At 42.2% G+C, this 17,025-nt stretch overlaps 1 protein-coding gene across 5 annotated transcripts; it reads left to right on the top strand.

Moving 5' to 3' along the window:
- Positions 1–3,138: 3,138 nt before the first annotated feature.
- TBXT (T-box transcription factor T) lies at positions 3,139–15,033 on the top strand. 5 transcript variants are annotated; one of them, XM_006139112.4, is made up of 8 exons: positions 3,139–3,635; positions 4,458–4,722; positions 5,995–6,129; positions 6,868–6,929; positions 7,042–7,103; positions 8,412–8,588; positions 10,590–10,722; positions 12,171–12,435. In XM_006139112.4, exons 1-8 carry the CDS (start codon positions 3,430–3,432, stop codon positions 12,391–12,393), a joined length of 1,263 nt encoding a protein of 420 aa, XP_006139174.1. In that variant the 5' UTR covers positions 3,139–3,429; the 3' UTR covers positions 12,394–12,435. The 5 variants fall into 5 exon arrangements, with proteins under 5 accessions (XP_006139174.1, XP_075780727.1, XP_025035276.1 ...); XM_025179491.2 differs by lacking the exon at positions 12,171–12,435 and adding an exon at positions 12,802–15,031 and having other exon boundaries at positions 3,140–3,635; positions 7,045–7,103; XM_006139110.3 differs by lacking the exon at positions 12,171–12,435 and adding an exon at positions 12,802–15,030 and having other exon boundaries at positions 3,141–3,635.
- The last annotated feature ends 1,992 nt before the right edge of the window (positions 15,034–17,025 follow it).

Here is a 17,025-nt window from a genome sequence, read left to right as displayed (position 1 = left end):
TGGAGGAAGTTTTTGGCTGTAAACTGTCATGCACTGCAGCTTTCGGTGAAAAGGCTGTGAAAGTGGAGAGTTTTCTCTCCTGAGAACCAAAGTGCAATTAAGATCAGAAAGGAGAAGCAGGGCAGAGGGGGAAAAATAATAATAAAGAAGATGGCACAAATAGCTGCCCGGGGAGGGGGAATCTTATTTTCCCTTGCCCTCCCGAAATATACACCGCTCTCCCACAGTTCGCACTTATTTGGCGTTGCTGTTTAAATAAACAAACCTGCAGGCATTCTTTTCCAATTGTTTAAAGTTAAACCCGGAAGATTTATTTTAAAAACTGCCCTTTAAATCGTGGGGCAATGCTTAGTTCTTTGGAGCGAACTGGGGAAGCCACTTACTAAAGCAAATGTTATGCAAGTGAAATAAACGCCGTCTTCCTTCTGAACGGTAAATTAGATGAGAAAATAACATCTCGTGATACGACACGCAAAATGGGATAATGTGCTAAGCATTTGTGTTGCCCTCATGCTGGAGCTTTCCTTAAACGTCTTGTTCCTCTTTCAAATTAAGGAATTAGCTTGCTTCGAAATATTTTAATTCTGGATCGTAAATAATGTTTTGGATACATTTCGAACCATCTTCAATATACAACCAAATCAAACCCAGTGTCCCTTTCATACCTAAATCCACTAACACAGACCTGTCGCCTTCGATTCCGCTCGACTGTATTAGGTGTCAGCTCTTCCGACCATGAGTTAGTAGGAAAGTAAGACCTGCCGGGGAATTAGAACGAACTTCGTCCTACCCCGGATCCCCTAGAATAAAAAAGCATTTCAGAACACTTTAAAAACCAGAATCTGACGAAAATAAGAGAGAAGTTTTGGTTTGCTTTTAAAGATACAAACTGAGTTGCTAAGCACTATGGGCTGTCCAAGGTCTTATTTTCGATTAAGTTTGAGAAATGTTGAGATGCAGGATTTTGCACTGTTATAATAAGATGTTAGAACTCCCACAATAACCCAGATTGCCACAGATAAAATGGACAGCTCCGCGTAGCATTGCTGAGGTTGAATGTTCATGCCTTTTAAAAATAAAGTGTTTTTTTAATAAAACACCGTAAGTTAAATCAGTGCGTCACAGTTCGGCTGGTGGAAAGGATCTATAAGAGGAAATATTCAAGGCGGTGACTGTCTCGTCTCTCCTTGCTCGATCTTTGAAAACCTACTTGAAGAGAAAGATCACTCCCCAACAAAAGTGGACGAGATGCGCTCAATAAGCAAAGCGTATCGATTAAATTAAAACAAAAATCTTGTGCAAATACTAACCCAAAGTGGGAAAACATCTGCTGCCGAAAAGTAACAGAGAATGTTTGAACTAGCGATAAACACAATAATTAAAAAGCAACACGGTCGAACAAAGTACCATTCATTCGATTACCTCATGTAGCTATTTAAAATACAAATTTGATTTCTATACTTAAGATAAAAAAGAAAACGGGCACAGCAACATATGATGTATTTGAAACTTGACTAAAGTAGCAGGGTTTTTTTGAAATCCAGATGTGAGTATAATGTAAAAAAAAAAAAGGCATGTTTATAGAAAATGAGCGTAAGTCCGTCTCCCTGAGTGCCTGTCTGTCTCTATACTAAACAGTGGCTATAACTTGTTCTTCCAAAGAGATTGCCATTGACAAAGAAACTTTTCTTAAAAGCAAACTTTAAAAAAATCTCATGAAATCGGTTCAGATAAAAGTAATACCCGGTATTTTGAATGTGGGAATTTGTATGATTTTTTTTTGGAGAAATCCTTATTTTTACACTGCACTGCCTCTCCTCCCCTTCTTTTGCTCCTGTTTAAAGCGATTGTTATTGTTTAAAGAGACCCCATTGAACTATTTCCTGCTCATTGTCACCTCTCTCCCCCTCTCCCTCTATCCAGAGATTCTCACAGAAAGGTAATAAACTGTTCCCTCACACCATAGATCGCAGCACCTCCTGAGAATTCAAACTACTCCAAAGCATTAGTATGTATCCAAATATTCATTCTCTCACTCGCTCTGTGTTTAGGTCTTGGCCTGGGAATGAAACTCTGAGAATTTGAATGTTTCTCAGTTAAAACACTTAAAGGACCTTCTTTTCTCCCAAACCAAACATAGAATGTCTTCCTTGTTATAAAAGGGAGGATTTAAGCCTCAACGGATGTTTGTAAATATTTCCAAATTAAATGTTGGCATACTTACATGATTGTAATCGGTAGTCATTTTCATATGCGTGTTTGGTATAAAGAATAGTGGTAAGAGACTGAGTTACAGTTCGGCTAAAAACGGTCTGAGGTACTCAGTAAAGTCTTTAGTCTGTGAAAAGGCAGCAGTTTCATGGGATAATCAGACTGAGTGCTTGCAGAAAAGTGCTTTCTGGTCAGTAATTTTTTGATTATTTTTTGAAATTTCTTCTCAATTTACACTTCCCCTAAAGCCGTTCACATAGACAGGGAATGCCACAATCTGTGACCCTGTGAATGTGAGAGTTGTTTTTAGATGGTGAGGCTTTAAATATCTCACAGAAATACATTGCAAATACCTCCAAGCTCTTGATATCATCTACATGTTTTATTAGTTCCTAAAGTGCAGTAAGACTATTCGGGTTTTTTAAAAAAGTTGTTTTCAGTTACAGACTGATATGGATACCCCTCTGAGACTTTTCAACGGGGGGTTGGGGGGCTGTAAATACAACCTAAATAATAAGTCGCGCTAGGGGTGTCTCCTTTCTAGGATTGGCTGGTGTCTAAAATAAAACCTTTAGGCTTTGCTGCTCTGTGTTGCGAGCGGCATGTCAATGTACCTATAAAGACTGCTGCTGAGAAGGCAGGAGGATGCTGCACACAGGTTATGGGGCTGTTGCTGAGATGGGCCATTTCCTCCTAGGCTGCTGCATCCCCAGCCCCGGCGGCTTTGATAGAGGTGCAAACATTTGGGGGCAGATTTACATAAAATAGCCGTGTTTAATCCCACTGGCCGCAATTAACATCACAGGCTTCCCCGGGCACTGTTCTGATATGGCCGCAGGGAGCCAATCCGCTGGGGCAGCCGGACACATCAAAGGGGCTCTCCTCCAATCAGGGGACCCCCCCCACAGGCATTGTGATGTCACCAGGGGATATTTATTGGGGGGGTATAATTGGTTCCCCCTTGGCCAGTTCCAGTCGTGCTGACCAAAGAGGTCAAGTGGATTAACCCTTCTGCCACCACCTTGCAACCAGCCTGGATCCTTCCCATTGTAAGCAGCCAGGGGCCCCCTCCCAGGAGCTTCGGGGTCCCCCTCTCCCGCGGTGCGGAGTCGCCTCCGATACGTTCTTCCAGGGGCTGGAGCCAGAGCTGAGGCTGGAGGTGGCTCCCGGGCAGTAAGTGGCGTGTGGGGGGGCGGGGGGCGGGGAGGAGGCGAGAGGATGAGTTCTCCCGGCACGGAGAGCTCCGGCAAGAGCTTGCAGTACCGGGTGGACCATCTCCTGAGCGCGGTGGAAAACGAGCTGCAGGCTGGCAGCGAGAAGGGAGACCCCACGGAGCGGGAGCTGCGAGTCACCCTGGAGGAGAATGAGCTGTGGCTGCGCTTCAAGGAGCTCACCAACGAGATGATCGTGACCAAGAACGGCAGGTAGGGACACAGCTGTGGCTGGCAGCCCCGGTGCCGCCTGCCCAGCTCCCGCTGCTGCTGGACACAGACCCCAACGAGTGCTCGGCCACTGGTGCTGAAGATCCCAGCAAGTCTTCTCCCCATGTCCCCCTCCTAACTGATGGACCCCCCGCTGCCCTATTATGTTGGGCTCTATCGGCTCCTGCCCCCCCCCCCCACCCCTCAGCTGCTGGAGACCCTCTAATCTCATGCTGCTGGGGATCCCTCAGGCGGTTTTGAGTTCTCCCTTTTTGCTGTAGCCTGCCCTGCCCCCTCCCACCCTGTCCTGCTGGGGAGCACCTCCCCGTAATGTGGCGGGAGATCCCAGTTCCTAGATCTTCCGCTACTGCCCCCCCCCCCCCCGCCTCCGATGCTGCCGGGGTTACCCTCCCCCGAGTGCAGCGGGCGGCCCTTCCCCTCCGCACAGCGTGGCCCGAGCGCAGGGGTCTGCAGCCCCGAGCGAAAGGCGGTGTCAGCGTGCGATCGCACCGAGCCGGACAAAGGAGCCTCGGACGCCCCTGTGCGCTGCTGGTGGGGGCGGGAGGTTGTGGGATCCGGCTGCTTCGTTGCACCGGGCCTAGACAGAGAAAGGTCAAGGGCCAGGCCTGGCTGGGAGAGGCAGGCGAGACGCTAACGCGGCTGCCCGGAAGATCCTGGGAAATAGCGGAGCGGGGCTCAGGGCTCATCTGCCCGCGGCCCCAGGATCTCCCCAGCCTGCCCTCCCCCTCCGCTCCCCGGCCCGGCTGCCCCGGAGCACTTTCCCCCGGACAATGCGCCTCTCCCTGGCCCTGCTCTCTCCCCCAGGCGCATGTTCCCGGTGCTGAAGGTGAGCGTGTCCGGCCTGGACCCCAACGCCATGTACTCCTTCCTGCTGGACTTCGTGGCCGCCGACAACCACCGCTGGAAATACGTGAACGGCGAGTGGGTGCCCGGGGGCAAACCCGAGCCGCAGGCCCCGAGCTGCGTCTACATTCACCCGGACTCGCCCAACTTCGGCGCGCACTGGATGAAGGCGCCGGTTTCCTTCAGCAAAGTCAAACTCACCAACAAGCTCAATGGAGGGGGGCAGGTGAGTGGCCGCCCCGGGACTGTGCTAGGGCGAGAGCCCCGGAGGGGGGCGCCCCGCAAGCTGCCCCTGCCCCGCGCTCCGGGGGGCGCTGTGGGGGCAGAGCCTCTTTGCCTCGGCCTCCGGGGCTGGAGGTTAGCACTAAGCGTGAGCAGTGGGCAAGGGAGGGGAGGAGACCCTCTTGTTTAGCCTGGCACCAAAGCCAGGGTGTAGCTAAGTCTGGGCTGGAAGAAAACTTTCCCCAAGCCTTTCCCTCCAACAAGCAGCGCAGCCTCAAAAACGTAACTGCTGTTTAAACCTCCAGTTAAACCTACCCAGAATTTCCTGTACATTTGGGACACATTTGGAAAGCTGCCCCTCTAAAACGGGGGGTGGGGGTGGGGGTGAGGAGGGCTGTCCTCACCTGTGGGAAATACAGAGATACTCGATAAAGGAGTTTATTTATTTTTTTGTAAATAGCACAGAATCGGTTGCTTTTTAGGAGCAAGAATTAAAAACTCAGACCTATTTACCTACCTGTAAAGGAAGACAAGGAGTTTGCCTTAGAGTTTACCAAGAAAGGGAAACTAGATTTCTTTTGATCCCTACCTTATATTAAAAGCTATTCTTCAATTGTTGCCACTTAGTTTTGTAGTCAGTACTAGCTATAGTTTTAGACAAATTAACTAAGATGATGAGCTTTCCAAGCAGATCATAGATTCTTTGGGGACTTTTTAAAATAGATACTTCAGGCTTGAATTATTTGAAGATCCAAAGGGTGTGTCTACACAGCACCCTTACCTCAAAATAAGCTATTTCAAGATAGTGAAATTTGGCACTAATAAATAAAGTGCTATTTCAACAAATCCCTTAACCCTCATGGAACGAGGATTACAGAGATGCTGGAATAGCACGCCCATTATTTCAAAATATATTTCAAAATAATGGGCGCATTTTAAAAACGTGGAATAGCTATTTCGAGATACTAGAGCTATCCTGAAATAGCTCTGCAGTGTGGACAGAGCCAAAGTGCATATCTGCCTATCTGTCTATGGCAGTATCTTTATAGAAATAGTCAGCCCTGCCAAATATAATATTTAGGCAGATAATTTAGATGCCTTACTTTTATCATCTTTTGTCAGGCTACACTTTTAGAATTTACTAGTGTCCCTGGACTTCCCTCTCCCCCACTAGAAATATCAAAAGTTAACTTTTTAAAATAAAAAAGTGCTTGATAACTGTAGGTATGTGCATTCCACTGTGACAATGCTTCTCTGTGCTACCATATATTTACAGATCATGTTGAACTCCTTGCACAAGTATGAGCCTAGGATTCATATAGTGAGAGTTGGTGGCCCTCAGCGTATGATAACCAGCCATTCCTTCCCAGAGACCCAGTTTATAGCTGTGACAGCATATCAGAATGAGGAGGTATGCCCAAAGTGGGAAAGAAACCTACATATGATTACATGCTCTGAATTAGCAAAGCAAAAGATACTAGAGCAAAATGTTTATGTAACATTTTTTTCAGTTCTCTGTGTTTCATTTTAAATTGCATATGAAGTGAGTTTGATTGAAATTTAAATATAAAATCCAGTAGAAATACTGTAACACTAACTCCCCGTTTCCTATATATTGTTACTTTCTTTGTTAGAAGTATAAGTATAAAGATTCTTTGGAATTTATCAAAGTTAACTACTGGTGTTAGAAAATCAGTAAGAATAAATTCACCATTCTAAAGGATATGAAATAATAATATATTAATTGGAAATGTCATTTTTAAAACTGACTAGTTTTCAGATAACTCACATTTAAACTCTTAAGTAACTGATCTTATTATCTTTTTTGAGTTTTGTTGTTCATTCTAGTCAATCTAACTATTATTGGTTATGTGTTTCCTTAATAGGATAATAAAACCAGGCAATTTAGGCAGTGACTGGATATCTTTAAATTTTGTAGTCAGAATAATTAATGTCTACTGATAACATTTTGAGATGTTCAGATGCTGTTTAGTTACTTTACACAAGTCCATGCTATGGCCTTAATCCTACTGCTACTGAAATCAATGGTACAATCCCACTAACTTTAGAGAAGCAGGGTCCGATCCTAAATTTTGTGTGATAATGAGTAGTAACACTTGCAAAATAAGGTTTTTGTTGTTGTTTTTAGATCACAGCTTTAAAAATTAAATACAATCCATTTGCAAAGGCTTTCCTTGATGCAAAAGAAAGGTGAGAATTCTTCACTAAACACCGTTAACAAAGTTTGCAGAAAAATTACATATTTGTGAAAGCACATTTCTTTCAAATACTTTTCTTTAATAAAATGTGACTTATTTGACAGAAGTGATCACAAAGATATGATGGATGAAGTTGGAGACAATCAGCAGTCTGGGTATTCACAATGTATGTTTAATTTCACTCAAGTATATAACTTAAAAATACTTTCTCTTTCTTCTCAGCTTCTCTTGTATTTCCTTTCAATACAATTTAGTGATATGTTGTAGCTGAGTAAAATTTAGACACTAGTGTTGTTTGCGGGCATATGTTAACTCTCACTATAGCTTAAGTATGATCTTCTAGAAGATCATACTTAGTCCTGCCTTGAGTGTAGGGGACTGGACTAGAAGACTTCTCCAAGTCCCTTCCAGTCAAAGGCCAAGTCTACACTGGCTCTTTATAGTGCTGTAACTTTTTGGCTTAAGGGTCTGAAAAAACACCCCTCCTCAAACAAAGCAAGTTACAGTGCTCTAAAGCACTAATGTGAACCAGGCTACAGTGCCGGGAGCCACGCTCCTAGTGCTATTACCTACTCCTCTTGTGGAGATGGTTTACATAGGGTGCTGAGAGATTTCTCTCTCCCCAGTGCTCGTGCCATGGCCATACTTTAAAAGAGCTGCTGCAGCTATGCTTTAATGTAGACAAAAAAAAAAAAAAAAAAAAAACCTCACTGGTTGATTTAATTTATTTTTAAAGCACACTAAAAATTGGAGGCACCAATTTTAAAATTATTTTGTTTCAAGATGGCTAAAATGTCTTAGAATTTTAAATTCAATTTTGTTCTAAAATGACATTGTCAAAACATTTAGGGACACAACTTGAATAAAAGGCTTTTACAAGTTGTAATGAGAATAGAATTATAAAAAAAAACATTTTCTTTTGGATTAAAGCATCCCATATCAGTATTGGACTCCCAAGCACAAAACCAAAAAGAGAAACTGTAAACAAAAGATTAAATTAATCGTTCTGGTTTTACTGTCCAATAAGTGAGTGATATGCATTAAGTAGGCAGATAACATAAACAACGCAAAGTTTTAAGATATTTCAGGTCTAATAATCTAAGATGTAATTAGTAATACAGGTAAAATATTTTTTAAAAATGTAAATTATTATACAGCATCTATTGTAAAGGGCAAGGAGATGCCATACCGAATGTCATTCAACAGTGCTGGGAGAAAAGGTGGTTATTTGCCCTTATAAAATTGCCTTTTTTGTACTCAATTTTTCTTGCAAAATGAATTTTTGTAGAAGGCGGCATGTTTCCTCCAAATATTTACTTTTGACAATTTGTATTTTCTGTTGGAAAAACGTTGTTTGGTAAATTTGTGACCAGCCCTAACTTCTGAGTTTTAGTGTTCAAAGGGACCATAATATTCACAGATTATCCTGTGACATTATGTATCCATGTGATGAAATGTCCTCTCTTTCTCACAGTAGGTGGTTGGCTTATTCCTGGAACTGGTACTCTGTGCCCCCCTGCCAATCCGCACACTCAGTTTGGAGCACCTCTATCTCTGTCTTCTGCTCACAGCTGTGAAAGGTTCTCATCTCTAAGGAATCACCGTTCTGCCCCTTACCCCAATCCATATGTCCATAGAAACAATTCCCCAAGTAAGTCTTTATTACTCTGCGGCTATTTAAAGAGGGAAATTAAACTTGTAGTCTATATTCTGATCAATTGCTTCCGTGTAAATCTGGAGTAATTCATTGGAACTGAGATTAATATCTAACCCAGTTTGTGCTGAGAGCTGGTGACAGTGACTGAAAGGCCATAACAAAAAGTAAATACATTTTTGTAATATCTTAATAATGAAAAGGTAAGACTGTGTAATACTCTATCCAATGTTAGGCTTTTAGGCAGTATTGTGCTAACACTGTCCCTGTGTCCTTCTGTGGAACAGGAATCTTGACATGAAGGATAGTTTAATGACTTTTAGCCTAGAATAGCTTAGTTTACTCGGGCAGTGTTTGTCAATTGACAAACTGTGGGGCGTGCTGCTATGGGGGGGTCATGGAAGAATGTCTGGGGGGCCACGGTTGGGCCTGTGCCAGCCCTCACAAGAAGTTGGGGAGGGAGTGCCACCGAGCCCAGATTCTGGCCCCTCCTGTGGCCCCTGCTCCTAGCTGCCAACTCCTGTTCTTCGCTCCTGGCTGTGACTCTGCTCGTGGGCTAGGATGGGCGCAGACTTATTCTGTTACTGAAGAGGATGGGCTTGATAGAAGAAGTTTGGGGACCTTTGGTTTAAGTGACGAGGATATGTATGTACAGGCAGTCCCCGGGTTACATGGATCCGACTTACATCGGATCCCTACTTACAAACGGGGTGAGGCAACCCCGCACTAGCTGCTTCCCCCCAGCAGACCAGGGAGACGCGAAGCTAGCGCCCCCCCCCCCCCAACAGACCAGGGAGACGCGGAGCGGCTTTTCTCAGCAGACACCTCAGCTTGAGAATAAAGGACTGAGGGAAGTGAGGTGTGGGAGAATAAAACTGAGCTCTGGAGAAATGTTTGGCTAGAGTTTCCCCTACAGTATGTACCAGTTCCGACTTACATACAAATTCAACTTCAGAACAAACCTACAGTCCCTATCTTGTACGTAACCCGGGGACTGCCTGTATATAAAGAATTTGAGGAAGAAGCATCTTAAAGATATGGCCATGAATTGAAGAAATAGAATTCTAGTTAGGTAGTGGAGTCAAGTGGCATTAATTTATGTAAGTAAATAAATGAGAGCCTATTCTGCCACCATTACTCACATTGAAGAACATCTTAATTAGTGTATAGTCCCCTGGAAGCCAGCAAAACTACATGTGCAATAAAGTACTCCTCAAAATAAGTAAGGATGGCAGAACTGGGTACAGTATGTCTATCCAACTGCTCTTCAATGAGAAGAAAGAAAGGGATATTTAACTGACTATGCACCTAAGACTTGCTCTGGGGTTTTCTGTCCTGACCAATAATGGCTACTGAATGGTCTTCCTTTTTTATAAAAGCTTAATATTTTACATTTTATAAAATATTATGAAGCTAGATGGCATAGTGGTTATCAAATTGTTCTAGACACAGACACTGCTTACAATACGTAACTCTATCAAGCGTGTTAAAGTTGAACAGTTGCATGTAGTTGATTTTTGTTGCCTCTTAAACCTTTGCATAGGTTTTGCAAATTAAAATAAAATACACCATAAAAATAATTGACTTTTCTGTGTGCCCTGCTTCTTCCTCCAACCCCCATTATGGATTTTTCTCCTCCAGTTAAATTCATACCACACAGTCACCTTCTCTGGTTGTGAAGGGCGAGCTGGCATAGCCTCTGCTAGTTCAACCCCATAGTTACCACAGAGCTACATAATTCACTCCCATCAGAGACGGAGCATTTTGCAGCAAGGAATTACTTGAGGTAGGAAGTGAAATATACTCTCAATTGAACTTTGGGCACCTTGTATAGCAGGCTGGCCCACCAGCCACTCATCAGCCCCAATAAAATAGACAGATTGACCCAACGGGTAAATATGTGTCATTACTGCCTTTATTCTGAATTGAAAATGAGAACTGTGCTTCACTTTAACTGCTTATCTGTTTAAGTGCTTGGGTTTTTTTTTTTTTTCACAGCAGCCTATGCTGATAATTCCTCAGCCTGCCTTTCCATGCTCCAATCCCATGACAACTGGTCCAGTCTAGGAGTTCCCCCCCACGCTAGTATGCTGCCTATGAGTCACAGCACTGGCACATCTACCAGCTCCAGGTAGGATTCAGTCCCTTTGCAATGCAGCCCCCAAATCTTCACAAATTACAATATATTGGGGGAGGGAGGAGGGTTTAAGTGAGTGGTTCTCTCCTTTTTTTTTCAGTGTCAGCTTGCAATCTAGTTAATTTTAAAGCAAAGAGTTTAGGTACTACACTTGTCTTTGATGCTATGTCTGCACTACAAGGGCTAATGTATAGACTCTCACTACAGTGATGGAAGGGGTTTTCCCATTACTATAGTAAACCCATCTGCCTGAGAGACAGTAGCTAGGCCAACAGAATAATTCTTCTGTTAACCTAGTGGTTTCTATATTGGAGCTTTTGTCTGCTTAACTACGTCTGTCAAGAGTGTGAATTTTTTACACCCCTGAAGGTGTGTTTACACAGCACCCTAAACTCAAAATAAGATACGCAATTTGCGCTATGCAAATTGCATATCTTATTTCAAATTTATTTTGAAATTTGAAATTTGGTGCATCTACATAATCCCAAATTTCGAAATAGTGTGCTATTTCAAGACATCCTTTAACCCTCATGGAATGAGGGTTACCAGAATGCCAAATAGTGCGCCTGTTATTTTGAAAAATATTTCAAAATAACGGGCAGCTTGTGTAGACACTGGGTAGCTATTTCGGAATATCTCTGGTATCCCAAAATAGTTCTCCAGTATAGACATACCCTGAGTGATATATTACCTAAATTTTAGGAGTAGACCGGGTCTAAGTCTCTCTGCCTGTTCATGACTTTATTGTCATATTTTCCTTTTTTAGTGCTTTTTTTGTCCTCAATGTTGATATAAAAATTCCTTATAAATACTGAAAATGATTGACAAAACAGGAGAAACAATGAAACTGATTAGTGCTGCCAAATACACAAAGCAAATTCATGGAAAAATAAGGAACAATTGTTTTCCTGTCTTTCAGTTCTGCAAATCTTTAGTGTTATTGGTAGTAACAGTAAATAACAGTAAGTAAAATAGCACTCAGATAAGTATCAGAGATCAAGTAAACAGTATCTCTTTAAACAATAGCCCTTGTTTGTTGCTTTTAAGAGAGCTCAAAGAAAACCATCCTCAGGTCATGGACCTATGTCCTATATCAGTTTTTTAGACTTATTATTATTTTAATAAAACATTGCCAGACGTATTGAAAAAAGTTATCTGATGTTGAATGTGTACTCAATCCCTAGACACCTAAATTAGAAGTTACTGAGGAGTTGGATGGCATTTTGCTATTGACTTAAGTGGGATCAGGGGTTGGGCCCTCTATTTTTTTCAAACAATTTGCAGTTCAGAGCTGGAGCCTAAATATCCTGCTAATATATATGAGTTGTGGAAAATGCACTTATTTATTAAATATACAAGTTAACATTTATCTATTAAAATATATAGTATATATTACTAATACAAGATACTTATTTTTACTGAACATAAATCTATTGAAATAGCAATACTCCCGAGCACTTCTTCTCCCTCCCAAAAAAAGTCTTTGCATTTGGAAGACAGCAAAGTCTAGAGCACTGGATTGAGAGTCGAGAGACCTGGGTTGTCTTCTTCATTCTGCTATTGAATTACCATGTAACCTTGGACAAATCACTTCACCCTTGGTGGCCCATTTGTAAAATGGGAATAACAAGAGATAATGTAAAGTGCTTTGGGATCTACAGGTGAAAATTGCTGCGTAAGTGCTAAATAATAAATGGAAAAGCTAAATTTTTCCTCGTTTTAAATTTTTCTCACCCATCAACTTTTTTATTTCTGGTCCTAGGTAAAGAACTTTTTAATAGGTGTGTGGTGGGGGGAATAGAGTTATAAAGTGAGAGCTGGGAAGATTTGGTTAGATCCTTATCCTCACGGCATGCCGGCTGCAGCATATCAGTGTGATCCACAGTCTAAGTGCCTGAGATTTCGCTAGTGTACTGAAGTAGCACAAACCTTCCTTAAGTTTATCACTATGCTTAAAGTATCTGAATCAGAACACCTAGAATGTGCTTTTTGAGGCATAAAACTGCATTGCTGACTGTGGAAAAACTGGGTTAATTAATGGTCCGTATTATCTATCCTTCTTCTTTCTTGCAGTCAGTATCCCAACTTGTGGTCTGTGAATAACAGCACTATCACACCCGTGTCTCAGTCAGGTGGGATGGCCAATGGACTGAGCTCCCAGTTTTTGCGAGGCTCTACTGCGCACTACCCACCCCTTCCTCACTCTGTCACTGCCTCCTCCTCGGGATCTCCGCTGTATGACACAGGCACACCCACAGACATTTCTGACAGCCAGTATGATACCGCTGCCCACGCTAGGCTGGCATCCACATGGACTCCTGTCACACCACCTTCCATGTAAACCCAGCCTTTTGTTTAAGATAAAGACTTTCTAGCTATTTAGTTACTTTTAATACTGAATCCACAGTGAAGTCTTGAGGTGGGGGGAAAAAAGAGACAAAGTGAATTACAAACAAAAAAACTGCACTGCTTTTTATGTAAAGCAACTGAACTATACTTCTTCCAGTATGACAGCATATCATTAGCAGCATATCTACCTTATGAGTGCAATTCTCATATAGCAGTATCCACTGCTCTTCCTTTTATAAATAAATATTTTTTTAATCCTGAAATGCCACAGTTCTTAATGTTCTGGGTGTATCTGGAGCTGGGGTTTTGTTTTACACCTATCTTGAGAGTTTTGTGTCAGCCTTTTTTAAAAATAATATAAAAAAAAGGCTACTTTTTGTCAATAGCCCGTTAACAATTTGCTGGCGAGCTTAGCTGAAGTGAAAGAAGTTTTATTAAGTGCATAGTTTGAATCATCATCACACCTATACAAATTTAGCTAATAAGTGACATTTTGAAAACTGCGCACTAACGTATATTTGTCTTGGGAATATGTGGTATGCTGGTAGTTAACAGTTTTATGCACAACTGTATGCTTATTTCCTTGTGCCTGAATTAAATGATGAAGACAATCAGCAAGAACTTTTTTCCTGCATAATAAATGCAATATAAAATGTTGCTCTAGTCATCTTTACTGACAATACCGCCTTTTTAAGGCAAGTTTCATTGTTTGATCGTATAGCCAATAAGCAACTTTTAGGCTAACTAAACTCCTGCCTTTCAAATAGTTTTTATCTAGTAGAGGGCCCAAGCCAAAGCCCTTGAAAGCTAATGGAAAGACTTCAGTTGACATTAATAGTCTATGGCCCAAGCCCCAAATGAGAGAAGAAAGTCAATACCTAATGGTTCTTTCTAATTTATTTTAGTTCAATACTGCACTCTGATCAATATTTATTATTTGTTAGGATGTGACTTTGTTTTGTACAATTTAAAATGTGTATATAATCCGTCAATATGCTGTATACCTTGAGACAATCATACATAGGACATGCCAGCCCACAACATGGAAATGATGTGGGGGTCCAAGTAGTTAAATTATTAACATGAGCAAATCCCAAATGTCAGTAATTTGGGATGGTGGAATAGATATAAGCTTTAAAGTATGCCAGCTGCTTGTCTTCACTAGAAGATTAGGTCTGTTAATATCCTAATGCCCTTGCTATCCAGGCTAATAGATTCATATCCTTGAGGGTTCTCAGTAACTACCATGAGTTGACCAAATCTTCTGCTGAAGATAAAACCCAAATATTGGGTCAAAATGTGCCTTGGATGTGTATGCTGCTTCCACCGACTCTATGAACACACGCAAGGGTGGAAGCAGATCTTTATGTATAAACCATGGCAGATCTCTTTTTGATAAAGTGCATAAGGTTGGAAAGTAGAATTTTAAGACAGATTAAAGATGAACAAATTTAAAGATGAAAAAGCAAATGCTTGCTTACTTTAAGGTGTTAGGTCCTGTTCCTGCAACTAGATACACATGTGTGGGCCTGTGCATTCCTGCAGTGCCCCATTGACTTCAGTCTGGATCTGTGCCAGACACAAAGATCTGCCCAGGAAGGTCCAACCATAGGAGCAGGGGATTAGATATTATTCCAAATGAGCCAGTTGCAACAAAGGGCAGCACAAGAGTCCTCTCTCAGTATTGTAAATATTAAAATAAGCTCTCCTATTTTATTGTGAAACTGAATCATGTAAATGATGGAAGTGCATTGTTCTTTAGATTCTTTTGTAGATGTTAGCAAAGTATATTTCATTGTGTTTTGTACTTATATTTCAAAAGTATTAAGTTAAATTGAAAAACATCTAGTAAAGTTTCTTTAATAAAATAAATGCTCAGTTTTCAATTTGTGAAAATAAGTTTAAATTACTACATTTCATTTTTATGTGTATTACCGTAGCACTTAGGAGCCCTAGTCATGGACTAGGACCACTCTGTCGAGCCTGCTCATGGGGAAAATGGGGCAACTGCCCCAGGGCCCAGTAATTCAAAAGAGCCCAGGGCTCCTGGCTGTTGCTGCTGCCACTACTGCAGCAGCAGTGGTGGCTGCTTGAACCTTAGGTAGCACTGCGGACAGGGGGTGGGGTAGTGGGGAGACACAGAGCAGTTCCTGCAGCACAGCCCCATCGCTTCTGCCTGAGGTGCCAGCATTTTGGGGGGCACTGAGCTGTCCCCCACCCTTGCCTCAGGGGCCTGGTGAATCTGTCAGCTTCCCTGTTCCCTGTACTAGGTGCTCTACAAATACAGAACAAAAGCTTCCTGCCCCAAAAGCTTGCACTCATAGAAGACAAGATTTGACAGATGGACGCAGACGGATGGGGGAATACATATGTAATAACAAGACAATAGTGGTGACAGACAATGGTCATATTTCATGAGTGCTGAATTAATACGTAGGTTGGCCCCCTTCCCCCAAGCAAAGTCTTCCTGTCCCATATCCTCAACCTCTCATCCTTGCTGCCCCACCCTGGAGCCTGCACTCTAGTCAAATGCTGGGTCATGAGTATGAATAATTTTCTTCAACTGGGTCATGAAAAAAAAAGTTTGAAAACCACAGATTTAGGTCTCCGATCCATTATTATGGGAAAGATGTTTAAAAGGGAATGGGAATAGTTCTGTCAAACTGGGCCAGGAAAGAAGCAGTGTTGCAGGAAGGAAGAGATGCAGTGAGAGCGAAAAACCCGCTTGTGTTTCTCTCTGGAATTGAATTCCAGCCACGTTTTTTTGTTCTTTATGATTTTCTCTCAAGAGGCTGAGGTATCCAGCAGCACAGCTGGTGTATGGAGTACAGAGCTGTGAAATCACATCAGATTCTTTGAGCGCTCCTACTGCAAAAGGAAATTGGACTAGGACTGCAGAGGAGAATGCTTTCTCCAAGAGCAGGAGCATCTGTTGTTTTAGAACTATTCTTGCTAATGTGACCTGCTCTGGTACAGGTAAGGACTCAGCCTGCTGCGTCATGGAAAGTCCCCTTAACCATTTCCTAGGCGAACAAATATACTTGCCCATAGAAATCTCTGACAGATGTGAAATCAATGAACTGGAGCAGGGGGAACTGCTAGTTGTCTGGGAGAGCGTGTGATATAAACCTGTTGGTTGATGTGTCCCATACCCATTCACTGTACCAGAAAACCTTGGGCTAGGGTGAGAGAGGAGGCCTGTAAACTACATTAGAATGCTTCAGCCTCATTGAAACAAATGTTTCATTTCAAAGATAGTCAAACATTATAACATTTCCGAATCAAGATATTAGGGAATTTTGAGAAATTTTGATTTGGAAAAAAAGCAAATTTCCAAAGATCAAAAGTTTTTAAACCAGCCTGAGTTCACAAGTTTAGCAGATAATTTACTATTCCATTTGTTCAATGGGATTTTGGCATGGGTTTGATTGAAGCTGTACACAGTGGTACAGTGTACCAGCAGCACCTCTCTTGGGCTATGTGTACACTGCAGAGTTTTTCCGGAAAACAGCTGTTTTTCTGGAAAAACTACTTACATCCACACTGCAATTATGTTCTTTTGACAGAAAGTCAAAAGAATGCAGGGGGTTTTCTGACAGTGGTAAACCTCTTTCTACAAGGAAGAGCTCTTTCGGAAAAAGGCGTGTGTGGACGGGGAGGAGGGTTTTTGTTTTTTCCTTGAGGCCTCTTCTGAAAAAAAAACACATGGGTGCACTAGTGGCCACTCCATCCATAGTAATCACCAGGGCTCGATAAAGCATTGAATCTACTCACCCGTGGTGCGCAGTGCGGGGCTGGTGAGCGGCTTTCACCACAGTTCGTCAAGCCCTGGTAATCACAACTTAAATGAGAGCTAGCGTCCAATTAATGTGGACGCTATCTTTCGAAAAAGCAGATCGCTTTTTCGATATGCTTTTGCTGTGTGGATGTTCTCTTTCAAAATAAGTT

The sequence above is a fragment of the Pelodiscus sinensis genome, chromosome 3 (genome assembly GCF_049634645.1).
Source record: "Pelodiscus sinensis isolate JC-2024 chromosome 3, ASM4963464v1, whole genome shotgun sequence".
In the NCBI taxonomy this organism is placed as follows: Eukaryota; Metazoa; Chordata; order Testudines; family Trionychidae; genus Pelodiscus; species Pelodiscus sinensis.
This window is presented reverse-complemented; position numbering and strand designations above follow the sequence as displayed.